The 22,932-nt window shown below is 41.2% G+C and overlaps 2 protein-coding genes across 2 annotated transcripts in view; one reads left to right on the top strand and one right to left on the bottom strand.

Moving 5' to 3' along the window:
• CATSPER2 (cation channel sperm associated 2) overlaps positions 1 to 1,427 on the bottom strand; it is a 32,656-nt gene extending 31,229 nt beyond the window's left edge. Inside the window, exon 1 of the mRNA XM_004380691.2 lies at positions 1,296 to 1,427. The gene's annotated coding sequence lies outside the window, so the exon portion shown is untranslated. The remainder of the gene's footprint in view (positions 1 to 1,295) is intronic.
• PDIA3 (protein disulfide isomerase family A member 3) lies at positions 1,164 to 22,905 on the top strand. The gene is made up of 13 exons (XM_004380692.3): positions 1,164 to 1,471; positions 7,612 to 7,690; positions 9,235 to 9,352; positions 12,828 to 12,935; positions 14,194 to 14,323; positions 17,655 to 17,771; positions 18,088 to 18,213; positions 18,813 to 18,995; positions 20,045 to 20,153; positions 21,192 to 21,320; positions 21,637 to 21,716; positions 22,065 to 22,122; positions 22,476 to 22,905. The coding sequence occupies exons 1-13, from the start codon at positions 1,185 to 1,187 to the stop codon at positions 22,587 to 22,589; spliced, it is 1,638 nt and encodes a 545-aa protein (XP_004380749.1). The 5' UTR covers positions 1,164 to 1,184; the 3' UTR covers positions 22,590 to 22,905.
• The last annotated feature ends 27 nt before the right edge of the window (positions 22,906 to 22,932 follow it).

Below are 22,932 nucleotides of genomic sequence, written 5' to 3' on the forward strand. Positions count from 1 at the left end.
CGTCATTTAATTCTTATAGTTGCACCAAGGTTGAGAGGTTTTTTCCTCCTCCTCCCCAAGTTCTTTGCCCTTAAAAGATCTTCTTGTTGTTCCTAGGCGACCTCGAGTTGATTTCGACTCAGAGCGACCCCATGTGACAAAGCAGAAGGGACTCCATAGTATAGAACAGCCCCATAGAGTTTTCTAGGCTGTAGTTTTTAAGGGAGAAGCCTTGGTGGCGCAGTGGTTAAGAGCTCGGCTAACTGGAAGGTCGGCGGTTACCGCAACGGGTATTTGGTTTGGTTTAGTCTTTAAGGAAACAGATTGCCTGGTCTTTCTCCCGCAGAGCCGCTGCTTGGGTTTGAAATGCCAACCTTTATCAGTTAGCAGCTGTGCTTACCCATGGCGCCACCAGGGCTCCCATATCTAGGACCTATGAGCAGTTGGGAAGAACAGACACGTTGTACTAAGACTCAAGGTTTTTGAAACAAAAGGAGATAGGAGTCGTGAGAAAGAGATTGCGCAATCAAAAGGCCAGGCACCTTCACGTGTGTGATGACATTTCTAACTAAAAACTCAAAGCAGCAGCCACAGGGTGGGAGGCCTGGGGCTGGACAAAGAGAAATCTGGCCCTACCTGAATTTCAGGGGATCAGACCAATCAGGTGGGACGGTGGGAGGGCTTACAGCTGCCCGCCCCCACCCCGAGAAAAAGCAAGTTAAGGGGAATTGGACAAAATGCAACAGCCTGTATAAATGGCTGACATTTTGAAAATGTTTCTCGTCCCGAGTATGTCCACCTCGACTCTTCCTCGGGCAGCAGCTCTTTCTCTCCTGAATTCCCATTTCTGGGTCTCACCGCAGCCCTGGCTCCCTTCCGCCCATTCAGCTCTGACTTCACTCCTCCGCCTCCGCCTCCGGCGCCCCCTAAGCTTAGCTCCCTCCACCGCGGCAGAGTTCACGGCCGGCCCCCCGCCGGGCTGCGCCCCATCTCTAGCCCTGCCCAACCCCGACCCCAGGCTCCGGCTCGCTCCGGGCCAGCCCCGCTCGCCGGGGCGCTCGCCGCTTCGGCCCCGCCCCGCGCTCCGGCCACTCGGCGGTTACCGGCTGGTCCCGCCCCCCCGCGCGCCCGACGCAGGCGCCGCGCAGCCAATCCGCCGGTGCCACACTGCGGCCTGAGCCGGGCTAGGGGGTTGGGACCTCCGGATGCAGGTCCGGGTGGGCCAGACGCGCGAGCGCAGGCTGAGGTTGTGCGGTCGCCGGCCCGACTTCTGCAGTCCCCGCCAAGCCCGACCCTCTTGGCCGCCCCCACCTCACCTCGCCGCCATGCGCCTCCGCCGCCTAGCGCTGTTCCCGGTCGTGGCGCTGCTTCTCGCCGCCGCCCGCCTCGCCGCTGCCTCCGACGTACTGGAACTCACCGACGAGAACTTCGAGAGTCGCGTTGCCGACACGGGCTCTGCGGGCCTCATGCTCGTCGAGTTCTTCGCCCCCTGGTAAGGCCATTATGCCGGGGCGGGGAGGGAGGCCGGGCTGGGCCGGTGAGCGAAGGCGCCGAAACGGTTGGGCCTAGGCGGCGCCGGCAACGGCACCCTCCACCATTCCAGCGGACCCCGGCTGCGGCCGCCGTTTCCCAGCCCCGGGAGCCCGAGTGGCCTTGTCGGGGCGGAGAAGTTGGCGCTGAACGCCGGGGAGCGAGACCCGAGAAGGCAAACCCGAAGGCCTCGGCACGCGGGGCCACATCCTTCCACGGTGCTCTTGCAGCACTTCCTATTTGCAGAGGCTTTAACCATTCCCTCCCTTCCCCCGCGATGTGTGCCTTCACAGTTCCTGGGTGAGTCGTGTTAACGTTCCCCAGTCTACAAACGGGGCATCCCGAGGCCTTATTGAAGCGGACGTTTCACCTGGATTTGAGACCCCGGGCCCCCAGGGCATTTCCTTTCTTCCTGCACGACGCCCCGCAGCCGTTGGTTTCTAGCCAAGGTCACTCAGTGGCTGCAGAATGATCCTAAGTGCTTTCCTAAGGCAGGCGATGATTTTGTCCATCGCGTGTTGTACACTTCATTCATTAAGCTGATCACTTATTAGCACCAGCAGAGTCCTCTGTCAAAAAGAAGAGTAGGTGAACAAGAAAAGAGTAAGTCTATCCGTATCTGTCCAAATTGTCACTTTTAATTAGGATTTCTGAAAATTGTCAAAAAGACTCCAGTGAGAGTAACCACTGTTGGAGAAATATTCCACTAAAGAGTGATTTGATTGAACAAGGCTGTAAATCCCTTAGGATAGAACTAATTCGAGATAAAAATCTGTCCTGGGAGAGAGGGGAAAGGAGAACAAAAAGGACTCTGGACCAGTAAACCCGAGTGTGGTTTTTTTGTTTTTTTTTTTAACCCCAAATCAATACCACAGCAAGTAATGATTATCTTAAAACTTGGGATAGCTCAGTATATCCACGCTAATTACAGTACTTAATTTTTCCCTTTGTGCCACAGTGACTCCTAATTAAAAACTATCTCTGGTGGTATAGTGGTTAAGAACTTGGCTGCTAACTAAAAAGTCGGCAGTTCGAATCCACCAGCCGCTCCTTGGAAACCCTGTGGGGTAGTTGTACTCTGTCCTATAGGCTCACTGTGAGTGGCAATCTGGATAGCAATGGGTTTGGTTTTTTTGGTATTCAAAAGTATCAGTAAAACAAAGTTAGTGTATAACTTTTCACTTGCTTCTAACTCTCTTCATTCCTCAGGGGTCAGCTGATTTGTTGTGGGTTACACTAGAAGCCCTGTAGTGAAGACCACCTGAATCAGAAGGATATGCTCAGGGCAATAAATTTTTGTTTTCATCTTTTTGAGATTTTGTGGAGGTTACTCGAGTGGCTAGCTGGCAGTACTGATTACATATTTAAGGTGGTTTTTATAGGCCTCTAGAACTTATAATTCTCTGTCAGAAACAACTCTTCTCAATTATATAACCACATTGTTAACTTTGGGGGAGTGGGTTGTCACGGGAATGAGAATGTCTTTATGGAGTTGTATCAAAACTGGGTGGTGCTTTGACTACAGGGGTTTACGGGGAGTGAATTGCTGGAGAACTGTTAGTGTAAAGCAGAGTTTAGTTTTTTCAGTCAAAGGTGTTTCCCACTTCAAATTGATGTACTTCTCTAAAAACTACATATCCCATCATGCACTAAACTATCCCAAGAACTGGGTGGCTCTCTGCTGTGGTGTCTGCTTTCAATTGGTTTAGAAGATAAAGTTACCCTCCATGATGCCAACCAGAAAGATCAGTTTTCTGAATGAGTAATTTGGAGTCAGGGAAGTCTCCTGTTGATAATGTCCTTATTTCTTCCCGTTCAGCTATTTTTATTTATTCATACTTCAGCAGGAGATGTTTTCTGACTGCTGTATTCCTTTGCACAGATCAGGAGTACAATCTCACAGTTGGGAAGAGCTAAAGAATCTTTTAAAGAATCCTTATTAAGAGTAAAATCGACTGAGCAAGTTCTTTTTCTCATTAGTTTAATTTTTTTTTTCCCCTTGACTTTCATTTTGCAAGTGAAAGTGAAAGATTTCTTTGCAGTTAACTTTGTTGACTAGTATTTTCCGCTATGGAATTAATCATCTACGTGCTTGTAAGAATAGGAATATCAATTTCTCTGGACAAGTAAATAACACCATTTAAATGTTGGTGATAATTTCATAACATTTATTGATAACTTCTTAAAAATGATCAGTGTTGTAGTTTTAACATTTAAATGCCTACTTACGTTGTAGATTCGTGCCCTCCCCTAGAACGGTGGTAGTAAATAATATGTGGTGTACACTGTTTTTAACACTGTGGAAAAAGACTATGCAGATAGTGTAAAGTGGAATATTTAATATCTGGTTTTTGGAATCTCATTCTCCCTATCCCCCATTGATCATTCCAACATCAAGGTTTAGCTCAAAAGTTACTTCTTTCCCCAGGCAACTAAGTAGTTGCCCCTTCCTCTCTATTGGCACCTAGTTATACTGTCTGTCACCCCTGCCAGACTGGTGTTCCTACAGGGAAAGAACTATACCTAGTTTTCTCTTGGAGGCTAAAATAGCACCTGGTAATTGGCAGCCATGAAGATTTTTGGGTGAATATATGTAGGAATTCTTTATTAACTGCTAGATACCATCCCGGAGGGTAGATGGTATTATTTGTAGTATAATATTTTATCTGGGGGTGGGTAAAAGAAGTAGTGGTTAATCTTTTTTTTTATTATTATTTTATTTTAATAATATTTTATTGTGTTTTAGGTGAAAGCTTACACTGCCAATTAAGTTCCCCTTTAACAGTTTTTATACAGATTGTTCCATGCAGTTGGTTACAATTTTTACAGTGTGTCAGCATTCTCATTATTTCGTTCTGTTTGTGTCCATTGGTCTAGCGTCCCTGCCCGTCCTTGTTTATCATCTTTGCTTTTGGATAAATGTTGACCATTTGTTCAAGGGAGCACATTACTCACAGGTGATATTGTTTATTTTATAAGCCAATCTATTATTTTTCTGAAAGGTGGCCTGCAGAAAAACTTCAATTCCAAGTTTAAAGAGAGTAGGGCGATAGTCTCGGGGGTTCCTGTAGTCTCTATCAGTCTAGTAGGCCTGGCCTTTTTTAGGAATTAGAGTGTTGTTCTACATTTTCCTCCCATTCTGTTTGAGACCTTCTATTGTGCCCTTGGTCTGAACGGTAGGTAATAGTGGTTGATCTTGATGTATCTCTGTAACTCTGAGTTCCATTTCCAGTGGATTTAGAGCAGAGAGCAGTGCCTCCAGCCTCATTGGTACTTGTTAAACAGGTCTTCCCTTTGATCACTTTATGGATATTGCCAAAGCTTAGGTAGTGGTTTTCAGTCCCAGCCATGGGGCTTACACACAGGGTTGGGAACCATTGATCTGGCCTAATAACTATTTTATACTACTATTCTCTTCATATGTTTTAAGATAGTTGAAGTGCAGCTATTAACTCTTAAATCTATTGCTTCAGCCTTCTTGAAAATTGCTAAATAGTCAGAAGTATCTCTTTTGTCTCTTCTTTATTCCCATGGCACCCCTCTGGTCCCAGCCTTCATTACCTGCCACATGGAATATATTATCTTCTAGGTACCCTGTGGAGCCCTGGTGGCGCAGTGGTTAAGAGCTATGGCTGCTAACCAGAAAAAGGTCGGCAGTTTGAATCCACCAGCCGCTCCTTGGAAACCCTGTGGAGCAGCTCTACTCTGTCCTGTAGGGTCGCTGTGAGTCACAATCGACTTGACGGCGACGGGTTTGGTTTTTGGTGTTGTTATTTTTGTTTAGGTGGCTTTATTCCTGCCTCTGCTCTCACCCTTTCTGTACGTTGCTGACCAATGTAGTCTTGATACACATACACGTGCACATTTATTAGCTCTCAAAAAACAAGCCCTTCACAGTTCTCTGAATGAGTCATTCTCGCTAGTACTTTTACCTTTGCTTTACTATTCCCCTCATCTAAAATATCCATCCTACTCCCCGCCCCTGATGCCTTAAATCTTTAAAGGCCCAGAGCCAATTCTTACTCCCTTTAATATACATTCTTTTTTTTTTTTTTCCTCCCCACCCTTCTCTGAAACCAAGGGGCCCTGGTAGTGCAGTGGTTAAGCACTTGCCTACTAACCAAAAAGTCAGCAGTTCAAACCCACCAACCACTCCACGGGAGAAAGATGTGGCAGTAAAGATTTAACCCTACGGGACAGTTCTACTCTGTCCTACAGGGTCACAATGAGTCGGAATTCGACTTGACGGCAAGAGGTTGGGTTTTCTCTGAACCCTTGCTGTGTTTAGGTACATAATTCAATGTGATATACACATATGACTCAGTAAAAGTGAATTTTTCTAGCTTGTGGAAGACTACATTCCCAAAAGTCTGGATTTCTCAAAGAAATTGGTTATGTTCTTATATTAAGTTGATTATAATTTGTGTAGTTTGGTTGCAACCCAGGTACATTATTTTTCTACTGTGCTTTAGGTGAAAGTTTACAGATCACATTAGTTTCTCATTCAAAAAATTATTCACAAATGGTTTTGTGACATTGGTTGCAACCAAGTACATTAATTTTTAATTATTGTGCAATGTTAAAGGAATACAGAGAGTATAATGATTAATTCCATATTTCAGACACATCTATGATGTCACTGATTGTGAGATGAACCATTGTTTTATGTCTCACTAAGAAAGAAATGTTGCTATTGAAACTATGACATGATTGCATGACACATCCCAATTTCAGAAATGGTAAGATGTATATGCATGAAATACAGTATAAGGAATACCGTTTATTTACCCGTCACTCTTAAGAAATAAAGCCACTGCAGTTGAAGTCCCCTGTTGTACCCCTTCCCTATCTTATACCTTCCCCCGTCCTGAATTTGGCATTTATCATTTATCCTTTCTTTTATTTTTTAATATGTATGTGCCCAACATCAGTCTATTTTCATATCACTGCTTCTTCATTTAAGCTTCCTAATAATTATTTTTTAATAAGACTCCTGAAGACCTTGAAGAATATAAGCTCTTATAGGTCTTTGTTTTAAACAAGTTTTAGGGGTAAAGTGTTTCCAAGTTACTTACCCAGCCATCGCTTAATAAAATAAATTTTGAGATTGTTGACTGTGAAATACATCAGTTCAATTTTCTTCCCTGTTTCCTTCTGTTTTCTAATTCTTTCTATTTTTATTGTCTGTGGGGAGGCTACAGAGCTCCTCACCTTCTCAAAGTGATCCCTCTGCAACCCATTGGCTTTTGAAGGGAGTGATAAACAGCTGATGCTACCTGTACCCTGAGAAGGAAGAGTATACTTTGCCCCCTCTGATTGCATATACAGTGTGCCTGTGGGGCTCTTAGGACTGTGGGCAGAGGAGCAGGTGTTTCTGGTGGCCCTCTGGGAAAATTGTTCTAGTTGACATAATGTTTTAATCTTCAGTTCCCATAGCCAGGTGAACTGTGTGCTCTAAAAATCAGATGCCATCATTTTGTTGCAGTGTTAAAACTCAGTTGAAAAGAAAGATGCTTCCAGTTTTCTGTTGGAATTCCTATTTATAACAAATGAGTGCCTTCTGAGCCTCGTTCCACTACAAAAACGGTTTCTGGTCACAGAGAGCCATATTGAAGGAATGGAGAAAAAATAGCTGATGATGATTCTTAAAGAGTTAATATACTTGGGATCTTAGAAAGTTTCAATCACTATAGTTTTAAGAAGCACAGTGCTGGTTTTAGGTTACTTGAGTTTTTGGGGTGGGTGGGGGGAATGCTACCAGGAATGGGATTATTGCTCTTGTGTTTCATTTAGCACATTAATTGGTCAACATACTTTTGATTATAACCTCAAGGACTCAATTGCACTTTTAATTGAGAAAATAAATGCTGCTCCTGGACTGAGCCAGTCCTGTGGTGTCAACCTCAGGCTGGAGATAGGAGCTTTACCTTCTGAGAGCTCTGGTTTACCTTAGCAGAAATGGATGTTGTTCAGGTCATTTTTTTGCTTCTGGAAGCAGCTACTAGTTTTAAAAGTAGTAGAACAGTTTGAGATTCTTCTTAGAGAAGCAAAGTAAGCAAACTAGGATTGCACTGAGAGTTTGTCTTTTTATTTTATGTATAGGTGTGGACACTGCAAGAGGCTTGCCCCTGAATATGAAGCTGCAGCTACCAGGTTAAAAGGCATAGTCCCATTAGCAAAAGTGAGTACAAGTGGATTCTTCGTGAAAGGAAATGAAGTATTTTATTTTCTTTATTTTTTATTGCTGTAGTTTAAGTGAAAGTTTACATTTCAAGTTAGTCTCTTATACAAAAATTTATACATACATTGTTATGTGACCCTAATTACTCTCCCTGTACTGTGAAAGCACACTCCTCTTTTCCACCCGTGATTCCCCATGTTCATTCAGCCAGCTCCTAACCCTCTCTGCCTTCTCATCTCACCTCTGGACAGGAGCTGCCCGTTTAGTCTCTTGTATCTACTTGAGCTAAGAAGCACACTCTTCACAAGTATCATTTTATGTGGAAATGAAGTATTTTAAATAGTAGCTTGTAAAATTAATGTTCATTTTCTGTACTCTGATAGTGCTCAGAAGAAAGAATACTAATTTCTGGGCAGATACACAACTGACTATTGTGGTTTCAAAAGATTAAAAGTAGTGAAATTAAGGGAATTATTGGCATAAGAAAGAAGTAAGCTATATGGTTAATAAGAATTAAGGGACAAATATGGAAAGTAAAAGTATGCCAGTAAAGCTTAGCAGAAAATTGTCATTGAGCAAATGCAAATGAGTTTTCCTAAACTGCCCTGTGATATTCACAATGATGGAAAATGGGAGAATGATATGAGGATGTTGGTAAGTGTGTAACTGTAAACGGTACGGTATTTGTTTTTATGATCAAAGTAAAGCTTCCAGGATTTTGCATTATTGTGTCCTAAACCCGTAGTTGCTCCATTCTGAAAGCTCCCATCTCTGTCAGCCTGAGATAAATAGTTCAGACATACATAGGGCTGTTTTTGGAAACTACTTTTAATCCTGCTGCCAAGCAGCTTGGTATAGAAAAAAAAGAGTTCAGTGGTGATTTAATTCCAGCCTCGTGTGGCCACAGACAAATTGCTTTTCTGGACCTCAGTTTACCCATCTATAGCATTTGGATTATACCTCAGAGTCTTGTGGAGACTGAATAAGATAATATGTGCAAAGTGCGTATAGCATTGCCTACTTTGGAGAAGGTGGCTAAACAGATGGATATTGTTCTTCCTGATAAGTCTCACTAGATTTGTTACGCTATGGTTAACCCAGATTCAGACTAGCTCAGGAAGTATATACAGGTACGGGGACCTTTGCTAATAACTATAGATCATTTGCCAAAGCTAATTATACCCCGCCCCATCCAATAGTCAGAGTAACCCACTGTTATTAATTTAAGTGATTTCTCTGTCAAATGTACTGATGTAGGTGAGTGATGGAGACCAGGGCTTTAGACAATAGAGACCCCAAGGGCAGAGTTTAAACAGTCATGTGCATTTTGTATGAAGCCTAGAAATCTTAATTTTAAAGAATTCCTTAGATGGTTCTGATACAGCTAGCTCAGCACCAGTCTGTATTTAAGATCTAGTCTTCTGTGGCATGTATGCCAAGAATTGCTTGATTATCTTGTGATTTGACCTGATATTTTGGGAGTTTAGGAAGAGCCTGCTGTAGGTATTTGGATAACAAAATGGTTTGTGTGTTTTACTCTTTAGGTCGATTGCACTGCCAATACAAACACCTGTAATAAGTACGGAGTCAGTGGGTATCCAACCTTGAAGATATTTAGAGATGGTGAAGAAGCAGGTGCTTATGATGGGCCTAGGACTGCTGGTAAGGATCCTGTATTGCATTCTGGAAACTGAATTTGTTTGTTAAGTACCTTATTCTTTCTAGTGGGAACATAGAACATTTTTCTGGGCAACATGTTTTCAGTCTTAAAAATTCCTCAACTAAAATGTCAGTTCGCTAGCTTAGAACGGATTTCTCTAAATGAAAAAATTATATAAATTATATAGAATATACTTGAACTTCAATTATAAGGTCAGCTAAGCATTTTTTCATTTGACAGATATATCTGAGTACCTACTCTGTGCCAGATACTCTAGACACTCTAGGTACTTGGTTTTTAGTGTTGAACAAAACAAACAGACAAAATCCTTATTCTTGTGGAGCTTACATTCTGGGGGGAATGAGAGAGAAGTTTTTTTAAAAATATTTATGGATAATATAAATTCAGGTAGAGATAAAAGCATTAAATAAAGAAGAAAAATAAAACAGGCTGATGTGATAGTGATTGGAATGGGAGCCCCAACATAATCAGGGTGGCTGGGGAAGTAACCTTTGAGCTAAGTCCTAAATGATAGGAAGGAGCCAGAGCTTTCCAGGCAGAGGGAAAGCCGGTGCAAAAGGCCCTAAGGTGTAACTGAGCTAGAAGCATTCAAGAGACAGAAAGACCAATGTGGCTAGAATAATAACTAGCAAGGATGAAAAGTGATGTTTGAGGGGTAAGTGGGGGCTAGGTTCTGTAGAGCCCATAATTGTGAGAAAAAAATTTTATCTGATCAAAGACAGTTTTATCCTTAGTCTCATCAAATAATCAGGGATATTTTAGCTTTCCGTATAGAGAAGAGTAAAGAGGTTGAGTTTGTGCATCTTAGGTGACGTGGAATTTTTTTTCACTATGTCTGTATGTTATTCACATAAAAGATAAAGCTCTGCCTAACTTAAGCCACCTCAAGTCTGTTTCACCTGAGGATCTTTGCCCTGGCTGTTTTCATAGTCCTAACTGATCTTCTCCATGTTTCCATGGCTTGCTTCTTATTGTCATTCCGATTATGGCTTAAATTTTACCTCAGAGAGGCCTTCACAGGCCACCAGACTCACTTTCTTATCGCTCCATCCTCTTAATTCTCTGCATAGCACTGGTTACTGTCTGAGTTTTGTTGTTGTTTGTTTATTTGGAGCTTACTAGATTATAAGCTCCAGGAGAACAGAGACCTCGCTTGGCTTGTTTACTCCTCTGTCCCCCAGTGCCTAGACCCTCCATGTATGGTAGATACTCAAGAATTGTTGAATGCATGAATAAGTATTTTGGCCCAACTGAGGCCATTTAGCCAACACTCAGAATTTGGTATGTAATTTTTTTTTTAACCATTCAGATTTTATTAGCTTAATTAGAATAAGGGGTTAGAGTTATTGATAGGTTTTTCTCTGGACTTGGATAAGTCTTAACCAAATTATAGATGGACCCAGCCAGACTGCTACTAGGCAAATCATTTACTTGGACTGTAACACAGATTTCTTGTTGTTGTTAGTTGCTATTGAGTCTGTTCCAACTCATGGCGACCCCGTGTATACAGAGTAGAACTGCTCCATAAGGTTTTCAAGGCTGTGACCTTTCAGAAGCAGATCCCCAGGCCTGTCTTCCGAGGTGCCTCTGGGTGTGTTTGAACTGCCAACCTTTTGGGCCAGTAGTCGAGCGCTTAACCATTTGCGCCACCCAAGGACTACATAGATTTCTTAGACTGGAAGATTTCTCAGCATATGACTAGGAGGTCAGATCTTTGTCCACTTAGAAAGTTTTTAGTCAGGAGAGATTATTTTGTTCATGTACTCCTCTAAGAATATGCTGGTGGCCTTCCTGCTGAAACTGGTGTCTCAGCACTCCGTTTGATCTTTCAGAGAATTTTAGATACTCAGAGTAACACTTGTCATCATAGCCCTGAGTTAAAGTTCTTTAAAATCTATATTGTGATAGAGTGATAACAGTCACCTTGAAGATTTCAGCTAAGCTATTGATACAGCTCTTCTTCTGGGAGCGGTTGAGGAAAACGTTGAAAAGGAAAAACAATCTGTGAATAAATGGACAAAGAAGAACAAAAAAACTACCTTACCAATGGAAAACAGGCTTACTTTTGTTGACAGAGTTATATAGTACTCTGTCTGTACCAGTCAGCAGATGATTAGAGTACATAGAAGAGAAGGGGGTAGAGGAGGTAGACTATCATACGGAGAAGTAGCACTGCTTCTAGCCCGTAAGTGTTTTGAGCCTGTGAATGGTTTCAGAGGTCCCCAGAGGAAGGTGGAATAATGGTCTGTCAACTAGGCTGCAGGGGTAAAGGTTTTTTTTTTTGTGGGTGGTTATTATTATTTTTAAACTTAAAGTTATCTAGCCCATTGCACTGCAAGTGGTTTTGTTTGGATCCTATACGTGGTATGATTTGACCCATGTTATCGTTAAACTCCTATACAAGTTGCATATTCTTCTAAAAAATGTAAGGCTGTAGGTGACTTTGTGCTTTGTGAGAATAAGGGACTTGTTTGTTCATTTAATTTATTTGCAAAATAGATGTTTATTAACCTTTCATGTGCTAGGCACTATTCTAAGAGCTAAGCATATATCAGTAAGGAAAACAGACAAAAACTCTGACCCATTTGGAATTTACTTTGTAGTGGATGAGAGAGATAAAAATAATAAGCATAGCATATATTAGAGGGTAAAAAGCGCTGTAGAGAAAAATACAACAGGGAGAGGAACCGATAAAGGAGTGTCAGAGGTTGAACAGGGTTCAGTTTACGATGGGTTGGTCAGGGAAGGCCTCACTGAGAAGACGACATTTGAGTAAGGAGGTGGGAAAAGAGTGTTGAGGCAGAGAGAATAATGTGGAAAGGCATTATTTAATTTGTACTCTTATAAACACCTTAATACATAGCTGGTAGTGGTGTAAATAGATACAATCTCTTTGGAGGCCAGTTTAACAATTATAGATACATGTGCCCTTGGACCCAGTGAATCCACTTCTAGGAGTTTACCCTACAGATACATTCTTTCATGTGCAAAATGACATTAGTGCAAGATTGTTTATTGCGGAATCATTTGTAACAGCAAGAGAGTACAAACAAATGTCCATCAACACTGACTGGTTAAATAAATTATAGTATAGACACTATGCAGCTGTGAAAAAGATTGAGGTAGCTCTCCATGTATATTGATTTAAATTACCTCTAAGCTATGTTAAATGATAAAAATAAAATACAGAACAGTGTTTATGTATGCTGCTGTTTGAGGATAAAAGAAGGAAAAATACTAAGTATGTAATTACTTGCTTATACATAAAATGTTTGGAAGAATATACAAGACACTAAAATTTTATCCTGTGGGGAGGAAAGTGACCAGGGACAAGGATGGGAAGAAGACTGTTGTATACCTTTTTGTGCCTTTTGAATTTTGAGTCACAGAATAATTACTTTCTCAAAAAATTGTAAATGAATTGTATTGCTATAAACTTTCATCTCACCTTCTAAGATGGAATTGTCAGCCACCTAAAGAAGCAAGCAGGACCGGCTTCAGTTCCTCTCAGGACTGAGGAAGAATTTGAAAAGTTCATTAGTGAGAAAGATGCCTCTGTGGTGGGTAAGTGACAGATACTTGATTGTGCCACAAAATCAACTGTTTCAAAATCCCGCTGTGGCTGGGAAAACAACAAAGTTAAAACAGTTTAGGAAACTTTGGGGGCAACTGGAAAGATAAAACTCACAGAATTAGGTCAGTATTAGTATAATATGGGGAAAATTGATGTTTTATTTGAGTGGCTTTGTGTTCTTGTGGACGTAAGGCCTAATTTCAGTGAAGGGACTGAAATAGGAATATCTTCATCTTTTTCTATCACTTCTTAAATTCTGAGATTAAACTCCTAATAAGGTAGTTAAGACTGAAATAGGGCTTTAAAGTGGGAGGAGACGTTTAAGTAAATAATCAACCTCTGTCTGCTAGTTTCACAATAGTAGTGGTATTTAAAATTTTTACTAGGATTTGTCATACATTTTTACAGCAATCATTGCTTTCTCAGGAGTTACAGTATTTCACTTTATCCTTAAAATAACATTATGGGCCAGTTAAACATAGTCTACGTTTTTTGTTTTTTTTAATATGATATATAATACATCTGATTAAAAAATAAATTTATGTGAGGATTCTAGAAATAGCAAATGTTCTGTTACCTCTATACCTACCGTAATAATTTAAACATATAAGCCATGTTTGTGCTTCTCTTAATCTCCTCTTAGAAAATTGCTATAATAAAACTGACTGCCTGGCAGTAGACGATGGTTTATCATTTAAATTTCACTAAAAGCCACTTCTTAGCATCTATATTCTACTGATCCTGTATATTTTACAAGGAGTTAGCCATAAGCAGGCATTTATTAATTACCTATATTTCAGTTAGGTTTCTAGAACTTGGGGTTCTAACGACAAGTAAAATGTAGAAAGAAAAAAATACGGTAAAATGCTTACAGTTTATAATGCATTTTGACATAATGTCTTATTTAATCCTTCTGGCACCTGAAATAGTCTCTGAAAGTAAGAAGTTAAGCAGTTTGCCCAAATGTATACAATTGTGAGTAAGTAGACTAGGATGTGAATCCTGACAAATCCTCTTCCTTGGATCCTTCAAAAATGTTTCATTAAAGGATAGAGGAAGAATTCTCATCCCCGATATTTTGTCAGAGGTCCCAGGCAGTCACATCAAGGCGGACCCAGTCGTCTTCTACTTATCCCGCTTTGCTTATCCATAATTGAATGAAGGCTTTGAAAAATAGAAGAATTTAAAAGTTTCGAATATGTGTCAGAACTTATTGCTTCTGTCTTATGCTTGACATTTTCTGCATAGGTTTTTTTAGCGATTTATTCAGTGAAGCTCACTCTGAGTTCCTAAAAGCAGCCAGCAACTTGAGGGATAACTACCGATTTGCACATACCAATGTTGAGTCTCTGGTGAACAAGTATGACGATAACGGAGGGTAAGTAACTGAGCTGAACGTCATCTTAATTCTGTGAACTGAGTGCTATTATCGTGTGAACTGGTGATATATTTTTTTTAAATTGTGCTTTAGGTGAAAGTTTACAGCTCAAGTTAATTTCTCATACAAAAATTTATACACATATTGTTATGTGACATTAGTTGCAATCCCTATAATGTGACAGCACACGCCCCCTTTCCACCCTGGGTTTCTTCTGTCCATCCAACCAGCTCCTGTCCCTTCTCCCTTCCTGACTTCTCATCTTGCCTCCGGACAGTAGCTGCCTATTTAGTCTCATGTATCTGCTTGAACCAAGAAGCACACTCTTCACGAGTATTATTTTAGGTTTAATCTTTGTCTGAAGGGTGGGCTTCGGGAATGGTTTTAGTTCTGGTTTAACAGATTGTCCGGGGGCCATGGCTTCAGAGGTTCCTCTAGTCTCGGTCAGACCATTAAATCTGGTCTTCACGTGAGTTTGAGTTCTGCTCTGCACTTTTCTCCCACTCCATCAGGGACTGTCTCTCTCTGTTGTGTTCCCCGTTGGAGTGGTCACTGATGGTAACCAGGTACCATCTAGTTCTTAGGCTGATGGAGTCTCTGGTTTATGTGGACGTTTTGTCTCTTGGGCTAATAATTTCCTTGTGTCTTTGCTCCAAGTGGGTCGGGACCAATTGTTGCATCTTAGATTGCTTCTTGCAAGCTTTTAAGACCCCAGACACCACTCACCAAAGTGGGATGCAGAACATTTTCTTAATAAACTTTGTTACGCCAGTTGACCTAGATGTCCCTCGAAACCATGGTCAGCAGACCCCTGCCTCTGCTACTCTGTCCCTCAGAGTGTTTGGTTGTGTTCAGGAAGCTTCTTAGTGAACTGGTGATTTTTATGTCAAGTTTTTCCAAAAGTTTATTGTGCACTTGCTAGGCATTGAAGTTTCACTGCCTTTAAGAGACATCTGGTAGGAGGAGACAGCATACATTTGCGTGCATGTAAAAATGTTCGTATACATAAGTGTTACAAGTGTTAGGGTAGAAATGTTTACAGGGTGTGTTGTGAATACAAAGGGAGTTATTAATCTTTTTTATTCTTTTGGGATAGGGAGTAGTAGTATCAGAAAAAGAGGAGGTAACTCTTGAGGTGAGTCTTGAAAGATGAGTTTTTCCAGGCAGGTGATGGCAATTGGGATAAAAATTATAGGTCAACCACATACTGTTGAAACTGTGTGACTAGATGAGATCACTCAGAGTGAGCATATAAAGCAGAGGGGAAAGTGTGCCAGGGGCCAGTGTTGCTTACTTATATTTAACAAAAAATGGAACGTTTACTGTGTGCCACTTGGCTTTTGTTAAACTCATTTTATCCTCTTAACGACACATGGTTAAAATAATTTGCCTGGGAGGGATGTGGGCCTGGTGAGGTGTCAACACGGGCAGGGACGCAGCCTGGAGAGGAGCCGGAAAACTTCCCACGGCTTGAGCAGGGCATCTGGGAGACAGAAGGCGGCCCAGATGCCTTTGTGTCTTCTAGCCGGGGAGGGAGCAGCCTCCCTGCTGAGTGAGAGACACCGTGAACAGAGGTGCTTACAGCTCAGGATAGATGTGAGCGTTAACCTGCCCAACTGCTGAGCTCTCAAGAGACCAAGGTCCCAGAATGGCATTGTGTTCAAGGGACCCTCTGGGCTGCAAGTCCGGGCCTCTGTGCTAAAAATGCTTTTAACCACAAAATTTGCTCCACGGATTTTTTATTAATAAAACATTCAAAGCACTGCATGAGGTGTTAGCTCTGTGACTTTCACTGAGTTTGAACAGGAATTTTGCAGCTAAATCACCCAGCAAAAAAAATAAAATAATTTGCCTGGTGTCGCACAGCTAGGAAGTGGCAGAACTAGGATTTGAACCTAGAAAATCTGGCTGCAGAGTTGGTGGGCTTAGCCATGTAGGCTTTGTTGCCTCTCAGTTTGAGAGACACCAGGTCTGTAAATGCTCTGTGTGAGTGTGACATCACTTGTGAAAAAGCACACCGTGTATCAGTCTGTTAACTTTGACTTGTTCATTGTGGCCGCCTTGCATGTTTGCCTTCTACGCTGGTCTGCCAGCCTCTGATGGGAAGTCTTACTGAAAAGGCCTTATGTGAAGGGTGTCTATGTATACGCCAAGGTCACATTATCATTAAAGATCACATTCGGAACTGCATGATTTCTATTTTTGAGAAACATCTGCCCTGAGATTGGTAACTGCCTAAAATAATAATAAAGTTTTAGCCATGTTCACACTCTTGCTCGCTCAGTGTGTGTTTATTAAGTTCCCTTTTGCTAGGTAGTTTCTCTGTGTCCCATGGAAATGCCTATGTTTAACTAACATAAAGTTAATGGTTAATATTAGAAGGGTGAGAGAGGGCTGTATGGACTTACGTGTGCTAAAGCCTAGCCAAAAACAAGTGATGAGGTTGTATGTGGAAAAGGGCAATGAATGAGGGCAAAGCTAGAGGCAAGATACTGGTAGTCACAATAGTGGTATTTTCTGGGAAAGCTGGTACTAGATGTAAACTTGTCATTCAGAACCAAACCTGAAATGCAGTTTTAGCTGAACAAAAGGCAATAAATTAAAGAAGGAATCTGCTTCCTCAAGTGGTCCCGTGGATTAAGGAAAGCCTGGCTTAGGTGAGAGGCAAAGTATACCTGTAAGAGAGGAATTTGTAAACTTGGTTTATTGATTAGAGAAATCTAGAACAAAGGAATTTCTAATGAACTTAAGCTTAATATTTTTAAGTGTCTACTTCATTATAGAATTTTATAGCCAGAAGGAACCTTAGAGATGTTTTCTCTAATACAGTAATTTTTTTACTGTATGGCAGGTGAGTTTTCAAAGAGAGCAACAGGGCAAGGTATCGTTCAATAAGAGCAAGCTCTGCTTTATCTTATTGCATGTATTGGATTTGGGGGTAAGTTATGTCCTTAAAAAGAGGAGGTTCTGTTGGTTATAGTTTTTAAAGGTTTGGAAATTAGTCATCTACTCTTAACTCCCTTTTGTGCTGATGAAAAAACGGAAGCCTAGAAAGATTAAATTGCGGTCCGGCCCAAGGTCTTTGAAATTCGTGGTGGAGCTAGGATTAGAGTCTCTTAACTTTCCATCCCAGGGTTTATTAAACCTCATACATAATTCTTTCACCCACAATTGAGGTTATCACCTTAGTGTTGATGTAAAGGTCATATTTCTGAATCTGTGGCCCCAGAAAAGATTCCTTACATGTAAAGTAGATAGTCTGTGCTTTAAATAAAAGATGGGAGATGGGTGGTTCCTCTGATATGCACTTACCGAGACTTTTTTTTGAAAGGGGAATCACTTTGTTTCGTCCTTCACATTTGGTTAACAAGTTTGAGGACAAGACTGTGGCATATACAGAACAGAAAATGACCAGCGGCAAGATTAAAAAATTTATCCAGGAAAACATGTGAGTACCTCTTTCTGCCTTATCTGGGATTCCTTGGCTTCATTTTGGTTTGTTTATCTCAGTTATTAAGCAGAGCCCTGTTTTGGCTTAAATAGCTTCATTCAAGGGATTGTAACACTGATGGTTTCAGTGTGTATTGAGGCAGTAGCCTGTGGGCACTAGAACTCCTCTGTGGTTCTGTAAACAGTATGTTGCTCAATACTTACCCCAAACATTGAAGACTTCTTTCCTTTGCAAGTGTCATCAGTTACTTTGTGATAATTCTGTAGTATAGCTATAAACCTGCTGATTTTGATAATGGATTATTTCATTTCAGTTTTGGGATCTGCCCTCACATGACAGAAGATAATAAAGATTTGATACAGGGCAAGGACTTACTTGTGGCTTACTATGATGTGGACTATGAAAAGAATACTAAAGGTTCCAATTACTGGAGAAACAGGTAATTAGAAGCATGTTTTCTCTTTGTAAACAAGTTTACCCAGTGCGTAAACAGTTCCTTCAAACTGTCCTATTACCATGTGTGATGTGAGAGCAGATAAGCATGGGAACAGATGGCTTCCAAAAAAACATTTGAATCCATAAGGACAAATAATAAAATATTTACAAAATCTGTTGGTCGTATCTTTGCCTAGTGACAGGCTTAAACCTAACCTCCCAGTAAAAGGTACAAATATGACATAAAATGTCCTTATAACACCGTACCTACTTGCCCATTGAGAATGTCAGTGCATTTTATTCTTATAAGTTTTCTTTTCAGGTCAGTTGTTTTGCATGCAATAAATAGATACACAGTTATATAGCAAGATTAATTGGGAATGGACCGTTTGACCGGTCCATCAGTTTGGCAGTGAAGTTCATTAAGACATTGGAGTACACCATAATCCTGCATCAATCTCAAGAACACAAGTTTAGACTGATTTCAGAGGGCTGCATGGACTGTAGAACTTAGTCTTAGCTTTCTGCCCTCTTATTCTTTGGTTTCAAAAGTGCTTTACCACCTGTTATAATCTTGGCACAAATATCTCTTATTTCCCACAGAGTGATGATGGTGGCAAAGAAATTTCTGGATGCTGGACACAAACTCAACTTTGCTGTAGCTAGCCGAAAAACCTTTAGCCATGAGCTTTCCGATTTTGGCTTGGAAAGCACTGCTGGAGAGATCCCTGTTGTTGCCATCAGAACTGCAAAAGGAGAGAAGTTTGTCATGCAGGAGGAGTTCTCGTGAGTTGCATGTTATCTTGGGTTTGGGATTCTGAGTCTTCGGGGACACTGTCAAAACCTTTTACACTGCTGAGGATTTATAAAGAACATTGCAACGTGAAGATGAGTCTTCCAGTCAAGACCTATGACTGCCATTGTTCTCAATTAATTTAATTATAGGTACTTCTAGGCCATGATCCTTAATGAATTTTGAAAACTAACAAAAGGATGTCAGCCTGTAATGTGTACATGATTGTTTCCATCCCACTATTAGAAGTAGCAGGTAGAGAAGACTAGACAGCCTCTTTAGAGACTGATGTAATTTCAGTCCACCTCAGCCCCCTCCCACCCCTAAAGATGGAAAACCACAGTGTAAGGACATTCGCCTGAAGTAAACGCAAGGAGTTGGAAAGATCTTAAGACACCAGACATAGAAGTTTTATCTTTACCTTCTGAGACTTCAGGAGATCAAGGCAGAAGCGAAAGTCTTCCTTGCAAGGCAAACAGGAAAAGAAAATACTGTAAATGGGCACATTCTTCAGAGCAACAAAATAAGACCTGGTTCTTTTTGCAAAAATGAATCTCCAGAAGAGCAATGTTTTCTTCCTTACCTAACCTTAAAAAAAAATTGGTTGTTGTTGAGAATATACACAGCAGAACATTCACCAATTCAACAATTTCTGCATGTATAATTCAGAGATATTGATTACATTAAAGTTGTGCAACCATTCTCACCCTTTTTTTTTGAATTGTTCCTCCTCCATGAACATCAACTCACTGCCTCCGGAGTTTCCTGTCTCATCTTTGGAGTTACTGTTGTCAGTTGGATCTCATCGTCCCTGAGCTTTCTAATCCATAAAAAATAGACTAGAAATAGAAGGAGGTGGTTGATTTCTTGTTCAGTCAGTAGTTCTGCATATTGTGACAGATAAGAGCCCATTTTTTAGTGTCTGATTTCCTGCCAGCCTTGCAATTGATGCTAAAATATGTAGAATCTATTCTAACTGCTTTTAGTCCTCTCCATGGTGAGAGCAGATGAACAAACCTGACCCTTGTCTTTGCATCTGTAGGCGTGATGGCAAGGCTCTCGAGAGGTTCCTGCAGGATTACTTCGATGGCAACCTGAAGAGATACCTGAAGTCTGAGCCTATCCCAGAGAGCAATGATGGGCCTGTGAAGGTGAGGCGCTCACAGCCTTATCACACCTACGAGCAGCTACCCCTTCTTTCTTTACTCCAAAATAATGCTAGGTCTAAAGGTAGACCTTACTGGCTATCTTTCATTTGTCCTCACCTCCCTGAATCGTAAAAAAAACATGGACAGACCTCATAATGTTCGATAGGGGGATGTCTTCGTTATCGAGTACTGCTACAATAGAAATACCACAAGTGGATGGCTTTAACAAACAGAAGTTTATTCTCTCACCGTTTAGGAGGCTAGAAGTCGAAATTCAGGGTGCCAGCTCTGTCAACTCTGGGTGAAGGTCCTTCCCTGATCTAAGAGCTTCTCAGCACAGGGACCCTGGGTCCAAAGGATGTGCTCCCCTCCTGGTTCTTCATTCTTGCTGGCAGAAGGTCCCCTGTCTGTCTGCTCCCTTCTCTCTTTTATATCTCAAAAGAGATTGACTCAAGATACAACCTAATCTCATAGATTGATTGTGTCCTGCCTCATTAACATAACTGCCTCTAATTCTTCCTCATTAACATCATAGAGGTAGGATTTACAACACTGGAGAATCACATCCGATGACAAAATGGTAGACAATCACAGTACTGGGAATCATGGCCTAGCCAATTTGACACACATTTTGGGGGGAGACAGTTAAATCCATACCAGGGGAGAGTATAAAACTTTCATAGAGTTTTCTGGTGCTGTTTATATTAGGGCTAAATTACCCTTGGGAATAGACAAGCTGTCTCCTAAGAATGGGAGTCAAAAAGATTGTTATGAGCTTATTTTAAGGAAGGGTTGGGTAGCACTTATGTTTCCTGTGACTTCCTAAACATAGTTTGACAGGTGACAGACCTGAAAGTGGGTTGGTTTCTGGGGAATGCTGTCATCGTCAGTCCAGTCTTTAAATGTGACTGCGGGTTTCCATGACTCATTTTCGGCAGCAGCACATCATGTTGGAAGAGGGATCGGGTCCAGAGATAAATACAGCTCATGAGTTTCTCCTTCAAATGCCTTACCAACCAGAGATTCTTCCGTGTTTTCCAGGTAGTGGTAGCAGAGAATTTTGATGAAATAGTGAATGATGAAAATAAAGATGTGCTGATTGAATTTTATGCCCCTTGGTGTGGTCACTGTAAAAATCTGGAGCCTAAGTATAAAGAACTGGGAGAGAAGGTAAGTCTGAACCCTATTCTGAAAATAGAATTAGAGCCAGAAATTAGTCTGGATTATGGATATGCCTTATGCTTAGTCTTTAAGTATCCAGGGGTTTCTGAAGTTTGATAATGGCTTATATGAATCCATTACTTCCTTCATCTTAAAACATCCTGTTCAGCCCTTGTAATGGCTTATTCCGGCCAGTAAATTTAAAGATGGCAGTATACAGAGTCTTAATGGCAGGAGCCCAGAGATGTTTTATGTTCTGATTTGATGAAGTGTCCCTCAGTCACTGAAAACTTGACATTGAAATATCTAACCTTTTTATTAACAGCTCAGCAAAGATCCAAATATTGTCATAGCCAAGATGGATGCCACAGCCAATGATGTGCCTTCTCCATATGAAGTCAGAGGGTGAGTAGATTAAAAACTAGAGTGTCTGGGCATGTGGAAGGGAAAAAATAAGCTTGTAAACTACCAGGAAACCATTTCTTTACTGGACATGGTTTTGGAGGACCTCTTACTCCAGGTAAGGGCAAAACCACTGCTGCTTTCTGCACTGCGGACCCATGTGACTGCCACAGATTTTGTGAGCTCTCATGTTCTTGAGTTTTGATAGGATATAACTTAGCCATTGATGGAGACAGTAGTTGGTTAGATTAGAAACCATGAACAAAAGTTATTCCAGAAGCAGTTATTAGGGAAGTGTATGTCAGAATTACTTTAGAACCTGAAATTAATAAACTTTTTTTCTTTCTCCAGCTTCCCTACCATCTACTTCTCTCCAGCCAACAAGAAGCTAACTCCAAAGAAATACGAGGTATGTAGTTCCATCTCCCCGTAAACACACACACACACACACACTTGTACATATCCAGTTCTTTCACTGTGTTTATTTAACTGGAAGCTCTTTCAGCTCTCATGGTCAATATATATGGCTACTGATGAGCTAAGGGGAGAGAGATGTGGCAATCTGCTTTCATAAAGATTTACAGCCTTGGAAACCCTATGGGGCATTTCTACTGTGTCCTATAGGGTCGCTATGAGTCGCAATTGACTTGATGGCAGTGAGTTTTTAATGAGCTTTTATAAACTCAAAAGTCTTCCTATTGGGGGAAAATCCAGGGTTCTAAAAAAAAACTTAAATTTTCAGAGTAATCTTTCTTTTTTCAGGGTGGCCGTGAATTAAATGATTTTATTAGCTACCTACAGCGAGAAGCTACAAACCCCCCTGTAATTCAAGAAGACAAACCCAAGAAGAAGAAGAAGGCACAGGAGGACCTCTAAAGCAGCCAGACAGACCACTTTGTGAAAGGCCTCTCTCACCGGAGATGGGGAACGGGCTGGGGGCCTGCAGCCTGCGTGGGATTATTCTGAGAGGACAGAATGGCTATGATCTGAATCCTGTTCAATTGTCTCTAAAGTTTTTCTTAGCTGCACTGTTTATGAAACACCAGGACCAGTTTATGTTTTTGGTTTTGGAAAAAATTATTTGTGTTGGGGGAAATGTTGTGGGGGTGGGAGGGATTCAGTTGGGGGTTATTTTCTAATTTTTTTTGTACATTTGGAACGGTAATAATAAATGAGCCCCCTTTAAAGTGTCTTTTTCCAGGGGATGGAGAACCAAGGG

The sequence above is a fragment of the Trichechus manatus genome, unplaced genomic scaffold, assembly GCF_000243295.1.
Source record: "Trichechus manatus latirostris isolate Lorelei unplaced genomic scaffold, TriManLat1.0 scaffold00076, whole genome shotgun sequence".
In the NCBI taxonomy this organism is placed as follows: domain Eukaryota; kingdom Metazoa; phylum Chordata; class Mammalia; order Sirenia; family Trichechidae; genus Trichechus; species Trichechus manatus.